Source organism: Musca domestica, unplaced genomic scaffold (assembly GCF_030504385.1).
Source record: "Musca domestica strain aabys unplaced genomic scaffold, Musca_domestica.polishedcontigs.V.1.1 42, whole genome shotgun sequence".
Lineage (NCBI taxonomy): Eukaryota > Metazoa > Arthropoda > Insecta > Diptera > Muscidae > Musca > Musca domestica.
In genome coordinates, this window is record NW_026712329.1 from 6694074 (window position 1) to 6708572 (window position 14499).

The following is a 14499-nucleotide window of genomic DNA, read 5'->3' on the forward strand; positions in this document are numbered from 1 at the left end:
TGGCGACAGATGTATAACTTCATCCAATGTATGCTTGTTTACATAAATATTATTTCAGCTTTTAGGCGTTTGTGGGAATGGTTCCGAAAAAGTGGGTCAACGCTGTCCATTTCGTATCTAACAAAAGTCTGATATAAATTTTTCAAAATGGGAGTTATCCAAATCAAATCTATTGTTGAGAGAAATATTTAGATAAACCAAGTTTGAAAAGAATCGCTAACTTCTTTCACATGTTATGAGATATACAATTTTTTCAAATGCTCACTCTTTGTGGGGAAGGTACTAGAAGAAGTGAACCCATATATTCCATCTTCACAACAGATCTTGTGTTGATAGAAGTATTGAGATGTGCCGAGTTTGAAAGGAATCGGATGATTATTTCACGTTTTACGAACTTCGTGGATATTCAAAAATTTAATCCGTAATGGGGGATGTGCCAAAAGGAATGGATTGATATATCCCGTCTTCGCGTCAAATTGTGTGTTGATAAATGTTTTGGGATGTGTGAATTTTGAAGAAAATCGCATTTTTTACTATTATTCCAAATTTTAACCCTTTGTGCGGGAGGTGCCAGGTGGAGTTGTCCTATATACGATGTCTTCACTCCAGGTGCTGTGTCAGTAGAAATATTGAGATGTGTGAAATTTAAAGAGAATCGGGTGCTCAATATGAGAGTTATAATTATTTAACATTTTTACCCTTTGTGGGGGAGGTACATGATGGAGTGCGCTGATATTGTCCGTTTTCGCACCTGATGTAGCACTTATACAAATATTGGGATTTGCATAAAATTGGATGATCTTTTCTTGTTCTAAATGACAAATTATTTTCCATTTAAATTTGGGTTTTTGTGGGGAGGTATCAGAAAATGTGATATTACCCATCTCCGAACTCGATCTAAGTTTGATAATAATATTACGATGTACCAGCCAAACAGACCCCCAAACATATTTAGCCCAAAGTGACGTGGGGTCCAAACCCGTAGTTTCGATTATGCACGTTTTGGCCGTATTAAATGTTGTATACCCTCTGTAGCCATTTGACTGAGGGATTAAAAAATGACTTATGAGGCAGAAATCTAACATCTTTGAAGTGTTGGAAATGATTTGAACTTGGAACTATCACAGTAAAATATGTTACATTGACTAACAATTTGTTATTTTTATTTTGGGATTTTTAATTTTTGTTATATTTTGTACAAAAAAAAATCACTAAACAAGTGCAAGTCGACATCGAAAACTGTAACGACAAAATAAAAGCCTATACAAACCAATATTTTCTTAAAAAATTCCAAAAACCCTTACATTGTAATATTTATACTTGATATGCCGACTCGCAATAAACGCCCTCGTACCGAGAGAATAAGGGCGAATACCACGCATTAACCATAAAATGTTTTACACTTCATTTTAGTTGTATTTATTAATTCTTAAAGAAGAAGAGTAGAACATATAGTTTCTATGATACTGAGATATTTTCAGCAACGAAATCAAAGTAGTCGCTAAGGGCTACCGATAGTTACCAACTTTAACTTCTTTTCATTCCGTTTTTTGCCATTCCGTTTTGGTATAGCCCCCATATAGCGGTACCTCCCTATATTCGGTATTTTGATGATTTTAGAAACATTTTTCCACAGATTTGTCTAAAAAATGGTATTTGTGTCATAATGGGTTCTAGCTCCGGTGGCGAAACTATGTATGTATAGGTCCACGTTGTTGTATAGCCCCATATAACGGTACATCCCGATATTCGGTATTTTGATCAAAATTGGTATTTGCAGTTCATAATGGGTTCTAGCCCGGTGGCAAAACATGGAATATTTAGTTCCACGTTTTCCTAAAGCGCACATATAACTATACCCACCGATATTCGGTATTTTGATAATTCTAGTCACATTTAAAAACAGATTTGTTTCAAATTTGGTATTTTAAAAAATTTGATAGATAACAATCTTTGAAGTATTGACTCTAGAGATTCCCGTTTTGGTATGGCCCCATATAACAGCTTTACTCAAATTATGATTTTTTGATAAATTTAACTGCATTATGAAAAAACGGTCTTACAGGTATACGAAGTTTAAAGTTACGCTTGAATTCAGATACTTTTATATAAAAATGTTTCCTTTATCCTAAGGTGGAGGGTCTTAAATATTTTTTTTACTTGTTTATATCGAAATTTTGGGTTTCAAAGTCACGGATTTTTGTTGGTGGTCTGGCCTTTTTCCTTTAATTGAAGATTTTTTATAAGTTTTTTTTTTCATAAAACTATAGACGAACTGTGTCAATCTTTGGGAAACCTGTAGATCGTCCTCAAACTACGAAAGAACTTCAGATAGTGATCTATTAACTTAGGAGAATACAGATTCTTCCAATCGGATATAAAACAAGTCATAAAAATCGGTCTCACTGAATGGTAGTTTTAGAGTAATTAGTTATTTAAATATATGTATGCATTTTGAGCAATGATTTCATAATTACTTTTGTTTTGGGAAAGGTTTGGGATCTTCAACTTATGGAGTGAACGGATCACAGACTTTATATATTCATCATTATTTTTCTCTTATCCAAATAAAAGTGAAGGATTTTAGTTAATAACAATATTGTATACAATGAATTAATATGTATAAAATTTATGTACGTATGTAATAAAGACCGATATCTGCATTTTTACTTTTAATGTTTTCAAAATATTGAGATTTTTAAAGACTATTAAGTCACTTTAACATAAGAAAGAAAAAAATAATAAAAATAGGACAATAGGACAGACATTATTTTTAAAAAAATTAAATTTATTAAACTTTCCATATTTTGGAAATGAGGTAACAATTCGTAAATAACATAGTTCATAAGGATTCAATATTCCATTTCCATAGCTGGAAAATGGTGCATAAAGAATTAAAGATAAAACACTAGGTGTTTATTTCAAGACTTTATAGAACAGATGAAAATAAATAAATATGTATGTTTTAAGGCTTTATATGGAAGTGAATACATGAATAGGTATATTTTCATCAGTTTGTGTTGAAAATCGACGAAAATACCAAATATCGGGACTTATAATCTCAGACCACAATAACCGTTAGAGTTGTGAAAACCAAAAATTTGCAGCAGAAGTATAAATAGGTTTAACAAAATAATGTTTTTTTAGCAGTTGATTCGTTGTTATAGTACTTTCAGAGTGAATTTAGGTTGCCTTAAGGTGAGAATACATAAAACGCTTTTGACTGGCTTAAGTCATCGGTTGGCTTCTTCGTAGAGGAATAAATGAGTTTTAGGTTGACTTAGTTCGAGTTTGGCCCTACGCTCCTTTGTTCTAATCCCAAGAAACCAGCCCATGTCTTAAGCCAGTCAAAAAATATAATATATATATATATATACAATAAAAATCTCAATATTCTGAAAACATTTCCAAGCTTTTTGATAGATATGGGTCAGTGTTATTTTATTTATTTTTTTTTTAAACTATTTCTTACTTACTTATATATGTAGGTTGCTTTACAAATAGCTATCTCCAACTGATCATCCTTTTAATTTTGTGAGTTTCTTTGTTTTTCATTTTGATTACAATTGATTTGTGTAGTTTGTTTTTATTTTTCTTATAATTCAGTTTATTGACATTACATTTAATTATTGTCTCGGAAGACTGTGGCGACAAATAATTAAAAAAGAAATACTAAATACTTTATAATCTTTCAACTCGTTACTTACAAAACCAAAAAAAAAAAATGATAATAATTAAAAAAGAACATAGTACAGAAAATGTTCTGACCAAAGAGGAACATTTCTATTAGCTTAAACATCTAAGTAATATTAGGTATATAAAATTCTAACAATAACAATTTCAGTTTTTTTTAATTTCTTTCCTTCTTACAACTAGCTTTGCAATTCATTTCTCCTAAAACACAAATATTTTTTCTAATATTTTAATACAGTGTAAAAAAAACTGAAAATAATAATACACGCACATTTCACTTATTGCACACAACAAATTATGGAAAATTATGAAAATGAAATTTCATTTGTGGAAAATAGAAAAAGAAAAACGATTGGAATGATTTTACTGCTTCAGTGGTAAATTTGCCATCCTCATAATCATCTCGTACTCTTATTTATCCAAAGATGATATCGATGCTGAGATTTCGGAAACATCTCTCGATTCTTCACGGGCTCTTCGTTTAGCAGACCATTCCACAATACAGAAACATGCGGCTCCAATGGTGCCGAATACAACGAGGATGCCCAGCTGGGCTCTTAATCCCAAATGCGAGGAATAGAAGAAACTAATGGCAGCAGCAACAGACTAAAAGACACAAGAAACGGAGGTTAAATTTTGTATTGAGAGAAAAATTTAAGATCATCATAGAAGGTTGGTCTTCTCATAGAAGACCAGGTGATCTTATCATAGAAGATCAGTAGGTCTTATCATAGAAGACCAGTTGGCCTCCTTATAGAATAGAAGACAAGTTGGGCAACTCGTAGAAGACCATTTTGTCTTCTCATTGAAGACCATTTGATCTTCTCATAGAAGACCTGATGGTTTTCTTATAAGAGGCCAATTGGTGATCTGCTCTCCTATGGGCATAACTACTGAACTTATAGAAGACAGTCTACTTATATTCCAAGAGAAGAGGTATTAGTCTTCTTCTATCAGATCTTCCTAACTCACCTGTGTAAATTTAAACAAAGCAAATGCTCCAACCGAGTTCTTTACGAACACCCCACCCAACATCGAATAGATCTGAGTATTGAAGCAGGCATCTCCCAAACCTAATAGGAAGGCGCACAATAAGGCGATCCATGTACGAGGAGGATTGAAGAACGAAATACTATCGGTATCATTGAAGGGGGCATTATCGGGCAAGTTGAAGAAGATTAAAATGAAGGCCACAATATGGATTAAATAGCCAGCAATGACAATGGGATCACGACCAAAACGTGTTGTCTTCGAAGCCAAAATGCCAAAGAGACTGCCTCCAAAGACTTCGCCAACACCAATGCAAATGCCAGCCAAGCCCATGATTTCTTTGGGAGTATCGGAGATTTTCATTGTAAAACCAATCGAGGGGCCATAGACGCCACTGAAGAAGGAAAGCTCGAAACCTAGGAAGAAATTGAGATTAAACAAATGTATCCATATTCAAATTGCATTTCTCCTTACCGGTATACAAGAAAGCCATACTGAGCAGCAACATATCTCGGGTCATAAACAATTGTCCTGCCGAACGGAAAGCCACTCGAGCACTATCCCATGGCGTCTGGGGTTGACGTAATTCCGTATCCACGGTTGAATTGTCCGGCACATAACGCAATGTTGCCAAGAAGATTACACCCAACACAGCCACTCCAGTTAGAACACCAATAACCAGCGAACGGGTCTGATAGTCAATTTGATCCTTATTTTGAAATTCGTAGTACACAAAGAGATTGCCAAAGAACATACTGCACTGTAGCAAAGCCCAAAAAATGCCAGAATTCCTGGATATGTTGCCCGAGTCACTGCATCGAGCCAAGAAACTTCCCTGGCCGGTCCATGTGATGGCAGCACCCACACCCAAGAGGGCACTGGCCACATATAACAGCCATGTGCTAGGAAACAGAAAGGTGACCACAAAGAATCTGAAATAAAGGAAAAGTACGGGATTAACATAGATGATTTAAAGGTCATAGTGCTTTGTCTATTTAAATGTATTTTTGTCGGAGTAAATGGGATATTGAACAAATGCTTTGAACAGAGTCGGTAAGACAATTCAATTTATCGGCTGTTTGCACACATACGAATTCCACTCAATCTATATCATCCAACCTATCAAACCATCTGCTATATTAGCCTTTAAGACTACTATGAGTCTTCAAAACTTACGTATAAGTACAAGCTCCCACTACCATAGCGGTACGTGGTCCAGTAAATGCAATAAAGGATGGGGCAAGCCAATTGAAGAGAGCAAATGTGGCATAAATAACAGCCAAACTGGTATAACCGTCTCCATTGAAGCTGGGATCGTCATCGTGAATGCTAACCAATAGGGTTTTCTGTAATGAAATAAAGATAAAACAATAAATTGTTATAAATCGTGGCATATTTTTAGGCTGATGAGATACACAAGCATTGAAATAAAATAAGTTAGTTATATTTTATTGAGTCTTTTTTTTATCAATAAGATGACAATTAATAACAATATAAGGGAATCCTTAAGACTATAATGTATTATCCTAATGTTGAGAAAAGTTATACAGCATCATGCTTCATTTAATAAAAAGACAATAAAATGTAAAAATCTTGTGTGTTAATGGACGCCCTTGCTCCCGGGACTTTTACATAAAGATTGAAATAAAATTACAATAGATTTGGTAATTGTTATACAAATGAAAATGTTTAAACTGTTATATTTTATTTTTGTTGGCGTTATGTAGCTTTGTTCATATTTCGTTGCTAAAACTAGGGCGATTTGTTCAGCTTAATTTTTTGATGAATTTGTTAAAAACAAATTCCTATTGGAGTTAATGACACTGGCATGTTTTGCGTATGCGGAATTATTTTGCTTTTGTTGGTATTGTTTTTCGGTTGAAATGAAAGACATAAATTTAACCCACATCAAGATTTTTTTCCTTTAGAAGATACATATGAACGTCGCTCATTTGAAAATACATTTATAGGTAGGTTATCACATGATCGTTTTGCCGAATTTTATCTTTTCTTACGTGCGCCAAATTGCGGCTTAACATTTATCCCCTAATTATATTTGAAATAATGAATGATGTCTCCAAATTTGTCCAATTTTGAAATGCGCGAAAACCAACTCAAATAAATGGACACGAGAAAATGGATATTATGAGTTTTTAATAATTATGTTTACAAAATGTCATATCTCTGACGACAATAGTTGTGAAAAACTGTCAATTAAATGATTGCCAAGATATGTATGTCTGTTTGACTGTCTGTATGTATGCAAGTGGAATAAGTGAAAGCTATACAGGCATTTATTTCAAGACTTAGCCATCAATGAATCAATGCATTCATTCATTCACTCATTCATTGATTGATGGACAGCTGTAACACGCTGCAACGCTTAATCAGATAAAATGTAGCAAGCTGCAATGAGACGTTGCATGACAAACGAATAAAGAAAATAAAATGAATCAATAATTAAATTGATCGCTTCAGTATTAGAAAAGCGATATGAACACCTTTTTCAGATGTAATTCGAAACATTTTAGTTATAGTTCACAACTTTCTATTTGTAAATCGAAGATTTTATTTGTATTTCGAAACATTTTAATTCTAATTCGAAAATTTCATTTCTAATAAATTCAATAATTAAATTGATCGCTTCAGTATTAGAAAAGCGATATGAACACCTTTTCCAGATGTAATTCGAAACATTTTAGTTATAGTTCACAACTTTCTATTTGTAAATATATTTTATGTCTGAAGGACTTTTTGTATTGAAAATGGGCAATGTAGGTCCACGTCTTCGTATAGCATCCATATAACGGTACCTCCCAATATTCGTTACTGTGTTGATTTTAGCGATATTATTCACCGGAATTGTTTCAAATTTGGTATTTGAAGTTCGTAATGGATACTACAGCCTATGAGAGAAGGTTGTCTGTGCAGGTCCACATCTTCGTATAGGCCCCATATAACGGTTCCTCCCGATATACAGTATTTTGATGATTTTAGCTAATTATTCACTGTATTTTTTTAAGTTTCGCATTTGAGTATTGTAATGGCTTATGACAAAAGTTACCATGTCATCGTATAGACCCTAATATAACAGATTTATTTGGTATTTTTAAGATTTTAACAGAATTTTTAACGGATTTTATTGTTTTTGAGAATTGCCAATTTCGTTACAAACGGTGTTCGGCCCGGCCGAACTTACAGCTTTTTTACTTGCGCATTTCTTTCTTTGATCCGCAATAAATGTAATATTTTCTTAAATGTATTTTACCAAAATAGAATAATACTTACATTTTCATCAACTTCTTGCTTTTTTTTTTTGGTTACCTTTTTCCGCGCAAAAATCACTACATACTTTGTTTTCGACAACATACTACCTATCGTGTACAACATCGTGTAGAAACAGTTATATTTCGATATCGGTCCAGATATGGCCCAGATCGAAGGCTTTCTATAAATTAACAAAGATGTGGTAAAACTAAACAAAATTGTCTGAAAATACAATTGATATATAATAGAGTACATTTATTAGTACATTGACAAGTTTTTTTTACACAAGTACAATACAAAAAACAATATTATATTTTTGAATAATAAAAAAATAAAAATAATAAGTAATTCTATAAATAATATATCAAAAAGAGTAAACTAATTTGCTACAACTATGTTATTCTTTTTTTTACTTCGTACATGTGAAGTTTATATATTTATGTTTGTATATATAATAATGGGTATGTATATATATATATAAATTTTTGTAAATATTGTATTAAAATATCAATTCGAATCGATACAAAAGAACAATGTTGACAAATATTTTATAATAATGCCAGTAATAATGATTACGCTAAAAAAATATTGACGTGTATACTCGCATAATAAATTTAGTTAACAATAAAGTTCGGCTAGGCCGACAACTCTTGTGTTTTTACAAAAAAAAAACCCTTCACTTAAAGTGTTTAAATTCAAATTGTTTTTCATGATTTTTTCAACATTTTTAAGGGATTACGAAAGTGGAAAATAGAGGATGTAATAAAGAGGTAGATTTATTCGAATGTAATACAATCCCAAATAAAGTGCGAATCAACGAACGAATAAATCACAAGATTAAGTTCTGACCCACAAAGTTCTTTGCTAAGTTCTTTAGCTAAAGTTTTCATTGACATGTTCAAAGTTTGGGGAACGAAATTGTTGTTGCAATCCGCTCAGTGCATGATCGTGATCGGCTTTCATTAATTTATTAATTTTATTTATTTTTTTAATTAATTAGTAAGGGATAAAGCCTGACCATTTTGTAACAACAAAATACTATGGTATCCCGAACAAACAAGCTAACACTGTTTTAATTTATTTCTTATAACATAATCGCCCTTATTCTATTTGGCGGCGCCGACATCGTTGGAATGGCATCACTTGTTTTCAATGTCTACACCAATTTGGTATTTTGTAACAGGGCCGACTGTTTATCGATAATTTGAATCTGTCATCACTAATATTTGCGACAGCTGATATACATTGTAGCAAATTTAGTTTAAACCCAGTAAGAAAGGCCAAAGTCGGGATGGGCCGACTTTATGATACCCTACACCACTTTGCATATAGTCGTAGTATGCTACATCGAAAACTGTAACGACCAAATAAAAGCCTATACAAACCAACATTTTCTTAAAAAAATCCAAAAACCCTTACATTGTAATATTTATACTTAATATGCCGACTCGCAATAAACGCCCTCGTACCGAGAGAATAAGGGCTAATACCACGCATTAACCATAAAATTTGTTTGCACTTCATTTTAGTTGCATTTATTAATTCTTAAAGAAGAAGAGTAGAACATATAGTTTCTATGATACTGAGACATTTTCAAGGAATTGTCTAACTCATTTTCGGTAATTAACAAAATTTGTCGGTAAGTTAGCGACGAAATCAAAGTAGTCGCTAAGGGCTAGCCCTTAGCCCTTTCCGTTTTGGTATAGCCCCCATATAGCGGTACCTCCCTATATTCAGTATTTTGATGATTTTAGAAACATTTTTCCACAGATTTGTCTTAAAAATGTTATTTGTGGGTCATAATGGGTTCTAGCTCCGGTAGCGAAACAATGTATGTATAGGTCCACGTTGTTGTATAGCCCCATATAACGGTACATCCCGATATTCTGTATTTTGATCAAAATTGGTATTTGCAGTTCATAATGGGTTCTAGCCCGGTGGTAAAACATGGAATATTTAGTTCCATGTTTTCCTAAAGCGCACATATAATTATACCCACCGATATTCGGTATTTTAATAATCCTAGTCACATTTAAACACATAATTGTTTCAAATTTGGTATTTTAAAAATTTTGATAGATAACAATCCTTGAAGTATTGCCTCTAGAGATTCCCGTTTTGGTATGGCCCCATATAACAGCTTTACTCAATGTATGATTTTTTGATAAATTTAACTGCATTATGAAAAAACGGTCTTACAGGTATACGAAGTTTAAAGTGAAACCCGCATGACTTTAGATACTTTTATATAAAAATGTTTCCTTTACCCTACGGTGGAGGGTATTAAATATATTTTTTTTACTTGTTTATATCAAAATTTTGGGTTTCAAAGTCACGGATTTTTGTTGGTGGTCTGGTCTTTTTCCTTTAATTGAAGATTTTTTTATAAGTTTTTTTTTCATATAACTATATACGAACTGTGTCAATCTTTGGGAAACCTGTAGATCGTCCTCAAACTACGAAAGAACTTCAGATAGTGATCTATTAACTTAGGAGAATATAGATTCTTCCAATCGGATATAAAACAAGTCATAAAAATCGGTCTCACTGAATGGTAGTTTTAGAGTAATTAGTTATTTAAATATATGTATGTATTTTGAGCAATGATTTCATAATTACTTTTGTTTTCGGAGAGGTTTGGGATCTTCAACTTATGGAGTGAACGGATCACAGACTTAATATATTCTTCATTATTTTTCTCTTATCCAAATAAAAGTGAAGGATTTTAGTTAATAACAATATTGTATACAATGAATAAATATGTATAAAATTTATGTACGTATGTAATAAAGACCGATATCTGCATTTTTACTTTTAATGTTTTAAAAATATTGAGATTTTTAAAGACTATTAAGTCACTTTAACATAAGAAAAAAAAAATGGTAAAAATAGGAAGGTAACTACAGACATTTTTTTTAAAAATTAAATTTATTAAACTTTCCATATTTTGAAAATGAGGTAACAATTCGTAAATAATATAGTTCATAAGGATTCAATATTCCATTTTCATAGCTGGAAAATGGTGCATAAAGAATTAAAGATAAAACACTAGGTGTTTATTCCAAGACTTTATAGAACAGATGAAAATAAATAAATATGCATGTTTTAAGGTTTTATATGGAAGTGAATACATGAATAGGTATATTTTCATTAGTTTGTGTTGAAAATCGACGAAAATACCAAATATCGGGACTTATAATCTCAGACCACAATAACCGTTAGAGTTGTGAAAACCAAAAATTTGCAGCAGAAGTATAAATAGGTTTAACAAAATAATGTTTCTTTAGCAGTTGATTCGTTGTTATAGTACTTTCAGAATGAATTTAGGTTGCCTTAAGGTGAGAATACATAAAACGCTTTTGACTGGCTTAAGTCATCGCTTGGCTTCTTCGTAGAGGAATAAATGAGTTTTAGGTTGACTTAGTTCGAGTTTGGCCCTACGCTCCTTTGTTCTAATCCCAAGAAACCAGCCCATGCCTTAAGCCAGTCAAAAAAGCCTTTTAGGTATTCTCACCTTTAGTTAGCATTTCGAAATATATAATAAAAATCTCAATATTCTGAAAACATTTCCAAGCTTTTTGATAGATATGGGTCAGTGTTGTTATTTCATTTTTTTTAACTATTTCCAATTCTTAAAAACTTACTTATATATGTAGGTTGCTTTACAAATAGCTATCTCCAACTGATCATCCTTTTAATTTTGTGAGTTTCTTTGTTTTTCATTTTGATTACAATTGATTTGTGTAGTTTGTTTTTATTTTTCTTATAATTCAGTTTATTGACATTACATTTAATTATTGTCTCGGAAGACTGTGGCGACAAATAATTAAAAAAGAAATACTAAATACTTTATAATCTTTCAACTCGTTACTTACAAAACCAAAAAAAAAAAAATGATAATAATTAAAAAAGAACATAGTACAGAAAATGTTCTGACCAAAGAGGAACATTTCTATTAGCTTAAACATCTAAGTAATATTAGGTATATAAAATCCTAACAATAACAATTTCAGTTTTTTTTTAATTTCTTTCCTTCTTACAACTAGCTTTGCAATTCATTTCTCCTAAAACACAAATATTTTTTCTAATATTTTAATACAGTGTAAAAAAACTGAAAATAATAATACACGCACATTTCACTTATTGCACACAACAAATTATGGAAAATTATGAAAATGAAATTTCATTTGTGGAAAATAGAAAAAGAAAAACGATTGGAATGATTTTACTGCTTCAGTGGTAAATTTGCCATCCTCATAATCATCTCGTACTCTTATTTATCCAAAGATGATATCGATGCTGAGATTTCGGAAACATCTCTCGATTCTTCACGGGCTCTTCGTTTAGCAGACCATTCCACAATACAGAAACATGCGGCTCCAATGGTGCCGAATACAACGAGGATGCCCAGCTGGGCTCTTAATCCCAAATGCGAGGAATAGAAGAAACTAATGGCAGCAGCAACAGACTGAAAGACACAAGAAACGGAGGTTAAATTTTGTATTGAGATAAAAATTTAAGATCATCATATAAGGTTGGTCTTTTCATAGAAGACCAGTTGGCCTTATCATAGAAGACCAGTTGGTCTTATCATAGAAGACCAGTTGGCCTTCTTATAGAATCGAAGACAAGTTGGGCAACTCGTAGAAAACCAGTTGGTCTTATCACAGAAGACCAGTTGGTCTTCTCATAGAAGACCAGTTGGTCTTATCATAGAAGATCAGTTGATCTTATCATAGAAGATCAGTTGATCTTATCATAGAAGATCAGTTGGCCTTCTTATAGAATAGAAGACAAGTTGGGCAACTCGTAGAAGACCATTTTGTCTTCTCATTGAAGACCATTTGATCTTCTCATAGAAGACCTGATGGTTTTCTTATAAGAGGCCAATTGGTGATCTGCTCTCCTATGGGCATAACTACTGAACTTATAGAAGACAGTCTACTTATATTCCAAGAGAAGAGGTATTAGTCTTCTTCTATCAGATCTTCCTAACTCACCTGTGTAAATTTAAACAAAGCAAATGCTCCAACCGAGTTCTTTACGAACACTCCACCCAACATCGAATAGATCTGAGTATTGAAGCAGGCATCTCCCAAACCTAAGAGGAAGGCGCACAACAAGGCGATCCATGTACGAGGAGGATTAAAGAACGAAATACTATCGGTATCATTGAAGGGGGCATTATCGGGCAAGTTGAAGAAGATTAAAATGAAGGCCACCATATGGATTAAATAGCCAGCAATGACAATGGGATCACGGCCAAAACGTGTTGTCTTCGAAGCCAAAATGCCAAAGAGACTGCCTCCAAAGACTTCGCCAACACCAATGCAAATGCCAGCCAAGCCCATGATTTCTTTGGGAGTATCGGAGATTTTCATTGTAAAACCAATCGAGGGGCCATAGACGCCACTGAAAAAGGAAAGCTCGAAACCTAGAAAGAAATTGTGATCAAACAAATGTATCCATAATAAAATTACATTTCTCCTTACCTGTATACAAGAAAGCCATACTGAGCAGCAACATATCTCGGGTCATAAACAATTGTCCTGCCGAACGGAAGGCTACTCGAGCACTATCCCATGGCGTCTGGGGTTGACGTAATTCCGTATCAACGGTTGAATTGTCCGGCACATATCGCAATGTTGCCAAGAAGATGACACCCAACACAGCCACTCCAGTTAGAACACCAATAACCAGCGAACGGGTCTGATAGTCAATTTGATCCTTATTTTGAAATTCGTAGTACACAAAGAGATTGCCAAAGAACATACTGCACTGTAGCAAAGCCCAAAAAATGCCAGAATTCCTGGATATGTTGCCCGAGTCACTGCATCGAGCCAAGAAACTTCCCTGGCCGGTCCATGTGATGGCAGCACCCACACCCAAGAGGGCACTGGCCACATATAACAGCCATGTGCTAGGAAACAGAAAGGTGACCACAAAGAATCTGAAATAAAGGAAAAGTACGGGATTAACATAGATGATTTAAAGATCATATTGTTTTGTCTATTTAAATGTATTTTTGTCGGAGTAAATGGGATATTGAACAAATGCTTTGAACAGGGTCGGTAAGACAATTCAATTTATCGGCTGTTTGCACACATACGAACCTCACTCAATTTATATCATCCAACCTATCAAACCATCTGCTATATTAGCCTTTAAGATTACTATGAGTCTTCAAAACTTACGTATAAGTACAAGCTCCCACTACCATGGCGGTACGTGGTCCAGTAAATGCAATAAAGGATGGGGCAAGCCAATTGAAGAGAGCAAATGTGGCATAAATAACAGCCAAACTGGTATAACCGTCTCCATTGAAGCTGGGATCGTCATCGTGAATGCTAACCAATAGGGTTTTCTGTAATGAAATAAAGATAAAACAATAAATTGTTATAAATCGTGGCATATTTTTAGGCTGATGAGATACACAAGCATTGAAATAAATAGTTATATTTTATTGAGTCTTTTTTTATCAATAAGATGACAATTAAAAACAATATAAAGGAATCCTTAAGACTATAATGTATTATCCTAATGTTGAGA

At 33.2% G+C, this 14499-nt stretch overlaps 2 protein-coding genes across 2 annotated transcripts; both read right to left on the minus strand.

Moving 5' to 3' along the window:
* Positions 1-3566: 3566 nt before the first annotated feature.
* On the minus strand, positions 3567-6082 carry LOC131804324 (UNC93-like protein MFSD11). The gene is made up of 4 exons (XM_059127038.1): positions 5860-6082; positions 5158-5615; positions 4666-5099; positions 3567-4299 (listed from the first exon to the last, which is right to left on the minus strand). The coding sequence occupies exons 1-4, from the start codon at positions 6075-6077 to the stop codon at positions 4105-4107; spliced, it is 1305 nt and encodes a 434-aa protein (XP_058983021.1). The 5' UTR covers positions 6078-6082; the 3' UTR covers positions 3567-4104.
* A 3556-nt stretch (positions 6083-9638) lies between these two features.
* On the minus strand, positions 9639-14314 carry LOC131804323 (UNC93-like protein MFSD11; the record flags this gene model as incomplete). Its single annotated transcript, XM_059127037.1, is given in 4 exon segments — positions 9639-12418; positions 12951-13384; positions 13443-13900; positions 14145-14314. Coding segments are annotated over 4 exon segments (1257 nt in total), but the record flags the coding sequence as incomplete, so codon positions are not given.
* Positions 14315-14499: the final 185 nt, after the last annotated feature.

Excerpts from the sequence above, each read along its gene's own strand:
- LOC131804324 (XM_059127038.1), bottom strand. The coding sequence starts at position 6,077 with ATGCCACGATTTATAACAATTTATTGTTTTATCTTTATTTCATTACAG. Across the intron at positions 5,100-5,157 it reads TATGGCTTTCTTGTATACCG|GTTTCGAGCTTTCCTTCTTC; the intron begins GTAAGGAGAAAT and ends ATTTCTTCCTAG. Across the intron at positions 4,300-4,665 it reads CTTTGTTTAAATTTACACAG|TCTGTTGCTGCTGCCATTAG; the intron begins GTGAGTTAGGAA and ends TGTGTCTTTTAG.